General features: G+C 38.9%; 1 protein-coding gene across 1 annotated transcript; it reads left to right on the top strand.

Moving 5' to 3' along the window:
- The first annotated feature begins 190 nt into the window (after window positions 1-190).
- On the top strand, window positions 191-13,602 carry IL22 (interleukin 22). The gene is made up of 5 exons (XM_020786065.3): window positions 191-10,172; window positions 10,717-10,782; window positions 10,892-11,041; window positions 11,351-11,416; window positions 12,338-13,602. The coding sequence occupies exons 1-5, from the start codon at window positions 9,978-9,980 to the stop codon at window positions 12,455-12,457; spliced, it is 597 nt and encodes a 198-aa protein (XP_020641724.3). The 5' UTR covers window positions 191-9,977; the 3' UTR covers window positions 12,458-13,602.
- The last annotated feature ends 1,664 nt before the right edge of the window (window positions 13,603-15,266 follow it).

Raw genomic sequence — 15,266 nt, 5'->3', positions numbered from 1 at the left:
TCTGAAAATTAGGTAAATACAACCTCAGATGAACAAGACCACCCAGATCTACCCGAATCACCCAACACAGCCAGCAGGGACGGCTGAGGGGCCTGACGCCGAGGGAGGCCCGGAAGGAAAAAACAAGAAACCGGGCCTTCTCGGCAGTGGCCCCTCGGCTGTGGAACACTCTCCCTACTGAAATTTGGCTGGCACCCTCGCTGGGTGTTTTCAAAAACCAGTTGAAAACTTGGTTGTTTAAACAGGCCTTCCCTCCAGTCAATTAAGTGTTTTCTTTTTCTTCCTTGTTTTTCATACTTTGTTCTTAACATTCCCATAATTTTGAGAGGACAGAAAACACACAGTTGTGGAATATCTGAGGAAGTGGACTTGTCCACGACAGCTCACATGAAAATATAGCAGTTTAAGATGCCGCAACATTTTTGTCGTCTTTATCTTTTATTTTTGGCCTGATACATTTTGTGCAGGAATCTGCCAGTTCTTCAAGCATTTCTAATATTAAGAAACAAAACCCACAACTGAACCATTATGTCTGCTGTCTACTAAAATTTTCAGTAGTTCCACGAACCTGAATATTGCAGCAAAGTATTTCATTACTACGTAGGAAAAGCACACCAAATTTTCATCGTAGCCCGTTTACAGAAATAAAACACAACATACAGGATCATGATTGCCATTCTTCATTCAAACATGAACAGCATCATTTTCTTCATTGAGCTGCATGACTCAGAGTAACAGACTGAGCACGTGGCATCCACCCCCAACCCAAAAGTGCCTTAAGTGGCTTTATGGTCTGTATTCCTGAACAATAACTAAACTTAAAACCTAAAGTAAACAAAAAGTCCATGCAAATAAATTGTCAATTTCAGTAACATTAAAAAAATGATCAGAAGAGAAAAGGCTTTTAGCAATGAATGTATGTCTTGCTGTAACATTGTACACTTAACTGTATCTACTCAGATATTCTGCAGAGCTCAGTAAACTCTAGGTGAGAGACTTTAGGGCTGGAACCCCACAAGTTTCATAAGTCATTGCTTGGCAGCTACCACAATAAAACAGGAAATACAGAAATGTCAGTATAAGTAAACTATTCTCAGTGGTTGGCTATATAGGTCATAAAATAGAATATTGCTCCATCATGAAACATGCTTGATGGGAACAGTGAAAAGGCACTGTAGGAAGTAGAGAAATCTTACACACATGTATGAGTTCAGTACCAGTGTGGTCAGTCGGTCGTCAGTGATTCACACATCTTAAGACACAAAAATGAGACACTTATCATTTACGAATGTATCGTCTTCTCTCACTTTAAAAATTATTGTTTAATATATTGGTGTGTATACCTGCCCTACACCAGATCACACCTTTGCTGCTAGTTCAGTATTGTCTATGTGGGTCTTCCCAAATCTGTTGCCCACCTGATGTTTTGGGCAAACCTTTTATCACCCTGAGCCAACATGGCTCAATGAACAGGACTTAACAGTTTCATATATTTGGAGCACATTAAATCGGGGGTGTTGGTCTACACTGACAGGTGTTCTTCAGTTCTTCAGATGGAAGTCTCGCTGCCTGGCCTGGAAATGTTGAGGATTGAACCTGGAATGTGGACAAAGCAGATGCTCTTTCACTGGGGTCCAAGCAATATGTTTATTTAAGATGTGCCATGAAGCTGTGCATCTCCTTTCCCCCTAACAATTTACAAACATGGAATAAAGTACACAGGAATAAGGCTTATTAGGATGAGCTCCCAGGATGATGAGAAGCGGTCCACTCTGATCTCATTCCTACAAGGTTTAAAGAATTAGTCTCCACTGGCATCAGTGCATTGCTAGTAAAACTGTTTTCCACATCTGTCGTTAATTGTGACCCCCTCCCCAAGCTCATAGCTGCATGCTGAGATCCAAGGACCCTGGGCTGAGACTGAGCTATGCGTGATCTAGTAGACGGAAGGCGCACAAATGGAATCGTGTATATAATAACAATGGCAGTTAAATAAATTTCTCCTTTAGTTCCTCTCTTTGCTCCCATGGCATTCTTCATTTCCCTGTCCTTTGGTTACTGGTAGCAAAGAGGTAGACTGATAATCAAACATTAGTAATATGAATTCATAAGTGCCTCATTACCTGTTTCATCATATGTTTGGCTAGTCTAACAGTTACTCTGCCATGTTAAACTCACAAATGCTGGATTTCAGCCACAGATATCAATGTAATATTATAAAACATATTATAGATCTGTGAAAGTCAACCCAGCACCAGATAAGAGAGATTAAAATTGTGCTGAAAGAAGTATTGTATAGAGGAGAAAAAGAAAAAAAAAGGAAACCTCAGCACAGCATTTTTTTGCCATAACATAAAGTGGATTTTAAAATAAATTTAATGATATTATTTCTTTGCATATAACACATGCTTTCTGAAGGACTTGCATTGAACTTAAGATTTTTTTTTAAATGCTCTCTAATTAATCAGCAGAGCTTGGAAAGGTGCTTCTGTCAGGAATTGATTTCTGTTATTTGGTCAATGTGAAAAAGTGATTACGTTAACTATTACAGTGATTGGATGATAGTTGACTATTATTTATTACTTATTACATTCCCAGCATTTTTTTTAGAAAATGGCATAAAACTCAAAAATTTCCACTCAAAATGCTTTTTAGCATGCTTTTAAAATATACCTAGCTAGGAAAAATAGTTAGAAAATGCTACCTGTTTCACACACATTGTTGTCCCCAAGGATTACATTATTTTTGCAATGTTGCTTCATTTGTTACCAAAAGGAGTATTGTGTTAGACTGAGAGGATTATGATCCAAGATTTTGCGGTGAGCTGCCTGCCACTACTAGAACCACAGCCCACTTAAACTCAGAACTTTCTTGACATATGTGGTGTCCATACTCTGTTAACCAGGAGACTCTTCTCGGACTATCAAAATTATATAAGCCGATAACTAGAACTGATTAATTGATCAAATATTGCAGTCCAATTTAGTTTGAGAATGTACTAGTGGCAGCAGATTGACAAATGTGTGCTAAAAGAATAAGTAATGCCAATAGAGTACCATCATGGTCTTTTGTGTAGCTCAGCCCTTGGAAAATCTCATCCAAGTATTTGAAATGTGTCAAATTCGTGGTATAATATAATAATTTATGTACCACTTATAGAAATCAGTGTCAACCTTTAAAGTACAGACATGTCTATGCAAGTTCTAGGAGTATGTGGCTTAAGAACTTTATGATTAATGACTATGAGAGAGACCTGAAATGAAGGAGGAAGTGTTTGTGGCTTCTTGCCTTCTGTTCTGTTACTTTGAATCCTCTCTGTTATATATGGGTCAGTTGTTGCAAATGGCAAACCACCCTGACTTACCAGTCACTCTGACTTGTCAAAGAGGGAAACTCAGCATACAACTGTGGTGTAGGCAATTGAAGTGTTGCCCCAGAACTTATGAGTGGGAAAAGGCTAATTTCTGAGACGCTGCTGAAAGAAAAAGGAAAGGAAAAACCCTAAGTGGGGTCAGGAGTATTATTTTGCCTCCTGCATCATTTTTATTCCTGTCTATGCTCTGTAACAAATGAAGAAACCAAAATGGTGTGAAGTGAGAATCAATGGTGTGGTTACAACCCTTCACTATTTGATAAGGCTGGCTCTATCACTGGGTAGAGTGAAGCAAGTGCCTCAGGTGGTAGATACTTGGGGAATGGCAGTGACAGTTCCCTGACTGATGCCTGGTCACTTCGTTTTGTGGAGGACTGAGCTGCGTTTTGTGTCCTCATACCTTAAAAGAAACTGATACCCTGAGATATGATGGAAGGCACTATCCCACTGCCAATACTGTAGCAAGGTTCAACTGTGAGTCTTGTCATTGTCCCTATGAGTTGAATTTTGGCCTTTGCCTCATATAGTAAAATGTCTTTCGTCAGTCCTAACAATGAACTTTATATTATTTTAGATTCACTTTTAGTTTCAGCTAAAATATGCAGATAGAAAAACAACCAATGGGAAAGTCCTTTTTTGCGGGGGGGGGGGCTTAACAGTGGGCCTTCTGTTGCTATAGGAATGAACCATCAATGCAGGACACAAATATAAAAACATATGCAAATACTTTGAATCAGAACCTGGTATAGACATCACTGTTCCTTTTAACACATCCTATTTTGCTGGGAAAATTAAATTTAAATTGGGCCTATCATGTCATTGTCACTGCATTTAAAATCTTATGTGAACTGTCGCATGAAGCTATCCACTTTTCTATCTGTGAAGATTCTCAGTCATCCAGGTGAGATTATCTGGAAGTTGAGTCATGGCAATTGGACTTCTTATTAAGTTGAAACATTTTGCTACTCATCCAAGTAGTTTCTTCAGTCTGAGGAGAGTTGGTAGGAGACCCCCGATATAATCTCTACGTTGGCTTCATTTCGTCCCTGTCTGAATAGTCTTGGTAGGTGGACAAAGGAACAGGGTGTGTGTGTGTGTGTGAGTGAAAAGCCCACCTCTGCAGTCCTTCCCCACCCATTGTCATGGGTCATTAATGGTGGTCTTTCTGGTGTGTGGTTTCTGGGGACGGATGAAAGGGCAGCATCATAAATAGGAGACAGATTGTATTTAAGGCCTCCACCCCTGTTGAGTGAGGGATTTTTTTATATGCACATGTATGGCCTCCCTAACCCAGCTCTAAAAAAACCACCTACCTTCTCTGTCCAAAATGACTACATCTTGGTCATCAAAAGAGTGCCCTTTGTCTCTACCTTAGTGTGTTTCTGGGTTTGAAGTGCATGGGTATGTGGTGTCTATAAAAAATCCTTTTGAGCTTTCCAGACACACCTGCCATGTAAGGAATGACCAGGTTCTTCCATTGGCTCTGGGTTTCAGATTGTTCCATTGTCTTGAGGATTCAACCCAAAACAAAACAGGAGCAATATTGTGTATGCAGTCCAATGAAAAGAGGAGTGTTCGGAGCTCTACACCGGAGAAACCAAACAGCCACTAAACAAGGGAATGGCCCAGCACAGGAGGGGCAATGGCTCAAGATGACAACCAGCAGTGTTCCTTCATTTGAAAGAGAAAGGGGAGTAAAACACTGTGAGATTTTTTTTTAAATAGAGTATTAAAAAATCAGTTTATACAAATTCTGCACTGTACTAAGTATACTTTTATTTTTAATTTTTAATTACAAACCGACTTGTTTGTTATAATGAGTTTGGAAAATGGTGAAGGTAATGAGCTGTGAGGGTTGATAAAAAATAAACAATGGGGCATGATGCTGCAAAGTTTAGAAACCACTTACATACGTATGTATAGCAACTCTTAAGGATGAACTGGGTAGCTGTGATGTGGTGGCTAGGCCCCAAAGTTTCACAATATCATAAAATTGCTGTTCAAGAAAATCATGTATGAAGCAGGTGAATTATCTGAATATTTTCTAAAATTTCAGAGTATAGTTAAGCAATATATTTGTTGAAATCCTGTTACTTAACTACAGTAGGCCCATGGAAGCAATGGAACAATGGAATTGACCCTGATATCCTTCTGGGATAGGTCTTGGAAGCATTGTTTTACAGTGGTTCTAATCCTTCCTGGATGGCTGAAGTCGGAAGGTGGTGTAGGGGGAACCCTATTTAACTCCTATGGTGTCCCTCAGGGCTTAGTCTTATTGCACATGTTATTCAACATCTACATGAAACTGCTGGGAGAGGTTGTTCAGAGTTTTGGGGTTCAGTGCCATAAGTATGTTGATGACACCCAACTCTATCTCTCCTTTCCATCCAAGGATGCTGTTCTGTGTCTGTTGTCAGTGATGGACTGGATATGGCCAAACAAACTGAAACTTAATCCAGACAAGACAGAGGTTGTCAGCAATTTAAAGGATAGGGATCCTGTAACTTGGAATGTGTGTTCCTGGACTGGACTCTGCACAGATTTGGATACACAGATTTCAGCAGTGGCCAGGAGGGCATTTGCACAGTCAAAGCTGGAATGTCAGCTGTACCTATTCCTTGAGATGTCTGATCTGGACATGGTGACACATTTCTTAGTTATATCCCATTTGGATTACTGCAGTAAGTATCTCAAGAATGCTTTGTTTTTAATTTTACAGATGTTTTTATTTTTAAACTTAATTCATTTTTTAAAAAATATGATATTCATATAGCATTTTAACTGTGAACTGTTTTATAATACTTGGTTGTTGTGAGTCATCTTGGGTCTCCTATGGGGAGAAATGTGGCATATAAATAATAAACTGATTGAGGAATTCACTCACCAGTTCCCATTGATTCAATGGGCCTGCTCCAGTTGCAACTTAGCAAAAGGATCTCAGCCATTGCAGTGTGGGATTAAAAACTACCAATTTGGCTGGATTCAATGTAGTCTAGTAAAATTAGAAATTACAATTTGTAGATCATCTCATATAATCCACTTTCAAGATGTTGCTCTCCTTAAGAGAGAGGGAACTCTCTCTTTATATAATTCAAGTTAAGTAAGGATGTAGCGGGAATAAATGTTAACAAATACATTTTTACCACCTGTGTGTGTCCTAGCTGTAGCTCTGGAGCAGAGGCAGATATCTTTGGGGGGATATCAGCCAGATTGCTTAAATGCTTAAATATGAAAATGGAAGATGAAGTGGTGAAAGACTGTCTGATAAAATGGGCACAAAATAGAGTATTGGTCATAACATCGATTTAGAACATTGGACACAAATTTGGCAGAATAATATTAAACTTACAAAATCAGTACATTTTAAAGTAAAAATATATAAGATGTTTTATAGATGGCATATGTTGCCAGCTAAACTGTCTAAAATATATGAAAATGTTTCCAACAAGTGATGGAAATGTAAAATGCAGGAAGGTGCTTTTTATCATATCTGGTGGACATGTAGGGGAACAAAAAACTATTGGAGATCAGTACATGAAATGTTACAAAAATCTGTATCCTGTGCGATACCATTTAAACAGGAATTGTTTTTATTTAATATTATGCCTGAGATTGAGGATAAAGAAACGAGATACTGTATTTGATAATACATGTAATTACTGCAGCTAGGATACTATATGGGAAATAGTGGAAGAAAGAAGAAAGAAATACTGTCCCTAGATGAACTGATAGAAAAGATACTGGAAGTGTTGGAGATGGATGTACTAACAGAAGCATTGAATGAAAGTTCAAAAAAGCCTCAAAAACTGGGAATGATTTTACGGCTGGACTCAAAATATGGATTGGAAAGTAAAGATTAAAAAAAAGTATGATGGTCCAAGTAGGGAATGGAGAGATTATTAACAACAGACGTTCCGGTAAGATTTGCTAAATTGTTTTGGTGATCTTCCTCTAAGTATAATTGTATAAGCGGTTGTAAAAAAAATTTCTCTCATTCTTTGGAATTTTACCTTTCCCATATCCATACCCGCTACCCCCCATATCCCAACCCCAATCCTTGGGCTTCCCCCCCGAATCACATGTTTGTTAAAACAAGGAAGCATATCTTGCTTCATAGGACAATTGTGTATGTATATACACACAAACACACACATTTGGCAGAAGCAGAGTGGGGACAAGTCCAGGGGCTGTAAAAGAGGCAAGGACTTCAGAGGATGCTTATGGTCCACTCTTGCTCTAGAATCCAGAATCCCCCCCCCCCGAACAATTGATCTACATCTTGCCTTTGCTTTTGGAAGCAGCTGTATCACACACAGTCAGAAGCTTTCTACTTTATGAAGTCCGTTTGGGACATAAAAACTCTGAAATTTATTTGGACAAATCCTATCATCAACACATGAACACACTCTCTGATGCTGACATTTGCCTCCTATAAAATTCAAAATATACATAGGTTACACTTGATATCTAAGGCTGCATCTGTGCAGGGGAGGAAATACATGTTGATCCTCTATGATCTGCAGTTTTTTTTCAAACTAGGTCCCTGATACTTTCTGTGGGTGAAATCACTGTAACTGTCTTGATCAGTGGTCCCCAACCTTGGGCCTCCAGATGTTCTTGGACTTCAACTCCCAGAACTCCTGGCCAGCAGAAGTGGTGGTGAAGGCTTCTGGGAGTTGTAGTCTGAGAACATCTGGAGGCCCAAGGTTGGGGACCACTGGTCTAGATGACAAAACTGAGATTTGCATGGAACTCCAGCAGCACAAGCAAAGCTGCCTTTGATCTGATGAGCTGCTAGTTCATAATTTCTACCTCTTCCCTCCCCCCCAATTATATTTTCTTAAATGATCTAGTGATGGCCCATTGCAGTGCTGACAACAAGACTGAAGACAACAGGAGTGCCCCTTTGCCTTTGGATCAGGTAATCCCACACATCGGAAATAAGGGAAAAATGAGGCCAGCCTGTCAGATCAAATTTAAATCACCCCAGACAGCTGAACAACAACAACAAAAAGACAATTTCCCACTAAAAAAAGACAAGTCCCCATGAGGCTTCCCTACACTGAGCTTTGCATCAAGTAGTAGTTGTTTTTTAATTTGATTTTGTTTGTGCTTCATCTAGTGCAAATTGTGGGATAAGTGGCCAATGAAGTTGCCCCCTAAGTATATATATATAGCTTATGGCTCCTTTAGGGAAGAAATAGAAGTTTTGTTTGGGGAGTTCTATCAGAAACGGACAGCTAATTTATATTCATATGGCAATGGACCACTGACAGTGCTAAACTGATGTCCTGTTGTGGTGTTTTGCTATGATGTTGGATGGGATGGGGGGCCAATAATCCCACAAAATGATACTCACGGGTGGTTTGTCTGCCAGGGGATTGGTGTTTAGCCTCTTCAGGTGAAGATTTACATTTTCCCCAAAGCAGGAATGTGGATTACAAGCCTGCCGGCATGATTTGCCTTCCCATTGGATCTGCTTGCCTCTTCTCCTTAGCTTCACAATCTCCCCTTGTCCTCATCCCTTTGCTATGTAGACGATTCTCCTTGATCTCACTTAGGTATAGGGAGGGACCGTTAATCCTTCTCAGGTATGCAATCCTGATGAACATGCCAGCCCACGTAGCCATTAGGCCATGGAGGGAGCTCCTATTTATGTAAATGGAACATGTACCCCCTCCCCATACATAATTGCAGCAGGGTGAAACATGCATTGCTTGAATCTCAATGAGTAGAGCAAAGAGCATTAGCTTTTCTCATCTGCTGTCCGGCTTAGAAATCATCTCTACCCTGATTAGGATTTACATGGATGAAGTTGGGGAAAGTGCATGGATGTTGTGGGTGTGTATGAGACAGAAATGGTGGAGAAGAAAAAAAGAATGAAGGAGAGAAATACATCTGTGTGGTTGATGACAGTGAGAGGGAAAAAGAGGGAGTAGAGAATGGCTTTGTTCCTCCAACCAGGTCCTTTGTCTGCAAGGGCTCAAAGATTCACCTTGTCACTACCTGCCACAGTCCTCACGGCCCTCATCTGTTGTTTAGAGCTAAAGGCCCCCTAACACAATTCAATTGACAATTACTTAAAAGGTGTATCCCCTTTTCTTGGATGCTAAATGACAACTGTTAAGGTGACCAAAAAACAGCTGCAAAAAAACACCCCTTTGCCCACAGCATGATCAGCAAGGTCACTTCCGAAGAAATAAAACAGTGGGAAACCTATGAGGTTGCATGATGTGGCTTTTTTAGTAGAGAGTGGTTGGTAAATTCTCAGAAGTAATAGTGGAAAGTAAGAGACCTGGTGATGTCACTTAAACTTAGCATTATTTCTTGAACAAGAAACTTGGTATATATAAAGGGGTTCCTTCCACTCCTTTACAGCACACCTTAGAAGTAAGTAGCAACATTATCATTCTCTCTCTCATTCAACTATTATTGCAATCTGTCTCTAAAAGTAATTTTTAGTATAGAAAGTTATAAATATAAAATGCATTAATATTATACAAGTAGTGTAATATACTATTATCTGTCTTCAATGCTTAATTTTCCTATCCATCTCTTGAAGGTTAAAGACTGGGACTGAACTTTGTGCCTTTCTTTTGGAGCCATGAGTCCGCTGAAGAATTGGGCGAGATGCTTCCTTGCTTGGATGCTCTGCTGTTCTTGCCTTCCTCTTCTCTTCTTTGCAAGTGCTTTGCCCGTAAAGGAAGCAGATGCGCGTACTAACCACTCCTGCGTACTCAGAAAAAACACCATTCAGATAACTTACATTAAGAATTGTACTTACAGCTTGGCCAAACAGGTAAAGCCATGAGTGTTGTCTCTCTGTAGTCCACTTTTCCTCTACAGTTTCTTCTTCCTGAAAGGATACTAATCTCTGCTAGTTTGGACTGTAGATGTGGATATATCTATTTTTTACAATATAATTCAATTTGCATTATGCTCAGTGAAAGCAGAATCTAGTAACATGTGTCAAGCTACAGTAACCTTATAGTGTTAAGTCACATAATTCATTATTTAACAAATATACACTTCTACCTAAAGATCTTGGCAAACATGGTATTTAAAATGCCATGCCTTCTCTGATGTTCAAAATTAGTTGTCCTTTTCATATCAGGTGTTCTAGTAAACACATCATTTTGGAAACCTTTCCATAGTGATTGTTTTCATTCACCATCTCAGCATTTTAAAGATATCTTTCTTGTACTGTTTTCTATATTTCTGCATACTGTGCACTCAGAGTCCTAGGTCTGCCCTAAAATAGAACTTAGTAAAACAAACAAAAGCAAAAACAAAAACAAGAACTTTTTCCTTCTGCTGTACACTAATCCTGCCTCTCTTTACAGGCAAGCTTTTTTGATCAGGACACAGACAACAGGCTAATTGATCAGTACCTGTACGCTAACATCCAGGTGAGCTTTCCACAACTAATTCCATATGACCGAATTTAAAAAGAACACCTATAACATTTCTTGTTCGCTTTGTCTTCAGTCCGCATAATTTCATTATCTTGTTTTGCAGGAGAAGGATCACTGCTACCTAATGAAAAGAGTAATGGAAATTGTGGTGTCAGATGTGCTTTTTGAACTAAAGTCCTCTCCTGAACGATATTCCAATGTCCAGGAAGTGGCAAATGTTTTGGCCCATCTGAATGCGAAATTGAATGGCTGTGTAAGTTTCAAATATAGCTCTCACTCTGTTTCCCATCTCATGTCCATGACTTTCTTGAATTCTCACCTATTCTTCCGGTCTTGGGTTTTTTTTGGTTTGGTTTCCCTATTCTTGAAGAGTTTCCAACTTGTAAATATGATGGATATCTGTCAGTTTGTATATGTAAAAACAAAGTAACAGATCAATGAGATTGATACAAAAAGAGGAAACCTCAAATCAGAACATCCAAGCTTTCTTAAGCAAAGAGAAAGTCAAGAGAAAGGTGTAAAAGGAAAACCACATTGTTACATATTGCTTCTTCTGTTTCAGAAACCATTGGGAGACAGAGAACAAATTGAAAGCAATCTGAAACAAATGAAGGACAAATTAGATAAGGTACGTTGATTTTTAATATCAATGATAGTGACAACAGTTGCCCTACCTTAAATTTGCCCAGTCTTCTTTCCTCACAATTGAGAGCAGACTGAAATGCTTAGAAAACATCCTTCATGCCTATACATTCTTAGAAATTACAGTACATGTGTGTTTGGAACATAAGATAGAGGAGGGGTGGTCAGATATTTGACTGTGATTTGCATCCCCCCCCCATCTCTGTATCCCCCAACTGGGGATGTGTGCAGATTAGTAGCAAAGGGCAGACATGCACTTAGTAGAATTAAGCAACAGAATGCTTCTGAGTGGATGGTCCTGGAGTCGAACTAGACAATACAGCTGCAATACAGAAGCAGATGTATAAATGTCCATAATATAGAAAAAGCTTTCCTCACCCCTACATGTTGCAAATTAGCTTTCCTTTGTTTTTGACTAACCTTTTGGACATAAACAAGGGCTTCAGTTGCATGTCTGACTACTCAAGCACAGAGCTTTGAAGGACTTGCAACATTGGAAGAAGAAGGTACTGTGAACTTTCATTGCAAAGCTGACATTTTGTCCAGCTCGATCCCCAGGACCATAATTTATTTTAAGCATCAGAACATAAGTCATATCACACAAAATGAGCACGCACACACTCCTCAGCGTTTTGTGTTTCAACAGCCCAATTTAGAAGGGTTATGCCATGATTAAACAATGTTTTGTGTGCTATTGTTAAAGAGTTTGGAATCAGAAACACTTTCAGATCTATCACAACACATCCTAGGGTGTGATCCACTTACATCTATATATGCACCCTTATTATAATTCTGCCTGTTCGTTTACTGTTCTTGCCACTGCGAAAGACTAACATGGTTAGCAAAACTGGTATCTTTCATTTTACTGAAGAACTTGTGTGTGGTCCCCCCCCCCCCAATACTATAGCTGGGAGAGAATGGGAAAAACAAAGCAGTTGGTGAGCTGGATTTGCTGTTCGACTACTTGGAAGATGCCTGTACCACACCACTAAAGACCAGCAAGCAGAAGATGAAGAAGATGAACTAAATAGACTGCCAGGTCTGCTGATTGCTTTCAGACAATGAGAAACTGAATGGGTCTGTTTGGGTGTTTGCATACACTCATGGGGAACCCAACCAGAGAATAGCAATATTATTTGATTGTTGGTTCATGTTTATAATGCCTAAAATGTATATAGACTTTATTTAATTTAATTAGTATTTATCTGAATAGGTGAGAGGCTTATTGGAACATTGCCAAAGTATGTTTGTTTAGGACTCTCTGGTCAGTCTGAGAGAGAAAAAAATTACTTGAAAGTAAAGGGGTCATTTCATGGATGTGGCAACTCTATGGGGCCTGTCCATAAAATCAGTCATACCTCAAGGGCGATGGGGGAGGGCAAAAAACTAAAATAATAAAAAGAAGGGATTTAGTAATAGGAAATACTTGGAAAAAAAGGAATGGGAAAAACTGATGATAAGAAAAACCTGATGTGATGGAAATTTAGCGATCTAGTGATGGAAAAAAATTGTAGCAAATCTTTTGCTCCCTTTGCTCTTTGCTCCTTGCTGTTCTGTTTACTTCCCAGGCATTTTATTTTATAAAACATTTGGTAAATGTTACTATTTAATACTAATTTATATAAAATTATATTTTTATATAAAGGACATAATTTATCTGTGTGAAAAGATGTTTCTAGTAATGTCATAGGTTGTGTTTATGATTGACTTACAGCTGTTTTCCTAAAGTACAGATGCATTATCTTAATTGGTAACGGTATCTTAATTGGTAACGGTATTTATTATAAGAAATATGTATTGATGAAAAATATTTCATGTATGTATGTATTCATTAAAAGTAACAGTAACAGAACAAACTCAACAACAGATTTGTTCAGCTTCTGAAAATTCAAGATAGGTATAAAAGCCATATGGGACAACCTGATAGATTAGTGGTATGATTTTCAGAGCAGCAGTAAAGTCTCCAGAGCTCTGAAAGAAACCTTTGTTTCTCTCATTTTATTATGTATTATTATGTATTTACTGCACTCTATTGTTTCTCAAAATTATAAAGTATAAAAAGTGGAGAGCATCCAAACAGAATCCACACAGGAGAGGCAAATATATATACTGTCTATATGAACAGGCTGAAATGTGTCAGGTTCTTGCAGCAATAAACATTGTTTTACTTCACTTTGAAATGTGTTTGTCCTCCTGTACTTGGGCTCTCAGTTATTAGAATTGCACATAGAGCAAAAGGAAGGATAGAAGCTTGAAGACCAGCAATGAAGGTGTGGTTTGCAACAGGTGCAGAAGCATCAACAGCTCATGGTGCAGGTCTAAGGGGGTGCCTGACCCCAACATTTCAGGGTGTGGCTGCCCCACTGCTCAAACCTTGGATCACATGCCTGAGGAGAAGGCTGTGAGGGGAAAAAGGGTGACATGTAGGAGATTCCTTCTTCTCTATGATATCATACGGATGGTCTGTAGGCAAGGAAACCTTGAGGAGTGCGTGTAAACTCTGGGGCTTCTGACAGTGGGGTGAAAGAGAGGAGGAGGGAGGAGAGAACCTCTTGCCTTGGCAGCCTTATTCTGTCCAGGCAGATCTGAGAAACACTCAGGGTGACCTGAGAAACAGTGCGGTGCAGGAAATAGAGTACCAGACTAGTACTTAGAAGACCTAGGTTCAAATCCATACTCAGCCATAAAAACTCACCCCAGTTTCCAAAGGAGTATTTTAAAGATTGTTGAATGGCCTATCCAGGGAGAATTTTGATTTGAACACATAAACACACACATCACCTGAGTGCCAATCCTTATGCTGCCAAAATGTCACAATTTGTACAAAACAGGCTTGCATGACGGCTGCTAGCTCAGCAGAAAGGTGGAAGGGTTAGCATGAGGAACCCTCTGTCTGGGGTGGAAAGGAATTAAACAAGGATCTCTTTTGTTCTCAAATAGATTGAGTAGACATTGGCTGGGGGCGGGACGGGGTAAAAATCTAAATAAATAAATAAATAAATAAATAAATAAATAAATAAATAAATAAATAAATAAATAAATAAATAAATAAATAAATAAATAAATAAATAAATAAATAAATAAATGCTATTCTCCAGTGCATCTCTGGGATTCAACTATTCTTTGCAACTGCAGCCAGAATGAAGAGCTGGATGCCCATTGATAGAAGAAAAGTTCATAGTTTATTGCATACAAATACAAATGTTCTAGCATGTACTGTATAAGAGACTGGGGCAGGTGGGGTGGGGAGAGATGGCACAAATTGTATTGTAAGTGGAGCAACACTTCTGTTAAATTTTAGCCCCATGCAATAACTTTACCACCTAGTAGCAGATAAGAAGAACTATATGCTTTTTTTTTAAAGCATTGCCTGCTTCCTCTGGTTCACTCTATATTTTCAGCTATGCAGTTGTTTTGAACCCTGGAGACCAGCTAGAATATGGGTTCCCTGCTGATTCAACAGTTTGGCTATTTGAAAACAGTTGCCAAGGTCGTTTATCCAACTGCATTAGAGACTGGAAGCAACATGTTTAAAAAAATCATTGCTCCTAGTTCTTCAAAATTTACAGCCTTAGTTTTGACATTTGTTATTGTAATCATTCAATATCAGTGAAGTTATTTTTAACTAATTAATAGTTCTTGCTTTTTCAGTTCATTACTAGTTATTTCTATAAGTTCATCCTTATGAGGAGTGTGGTTTGGGTTCAGAAGAGTGTTTTCTTTTCACTCCAAACTTCCATGACTGCTTTGGTTTCATTGAAAGTAATACAGATTCTTCCAGTCTGAATTTCCACACCATAAGACATGACCTGTCCTATGACATGCCTTGTGCCCTC

Source organism: Pogona vitticeps, chromosome 5 (genome assembly GCF_051106095.1).
Source record: "Pogona vitticeps strain Pit_001003342236 chromosome 5, PviZW2.1, whole genome shotgun sequence".
NCBI classification, from domain to species: domain Eukaryota; kingdom Metazoa; phylum Chordata; class Lepidosauria; order Squamata; family Agamidae; genus Pogona; species Pogona vitticeps.
This window is presented reverse-complemented; position numbering and strand designations above follow the sequence as displayed.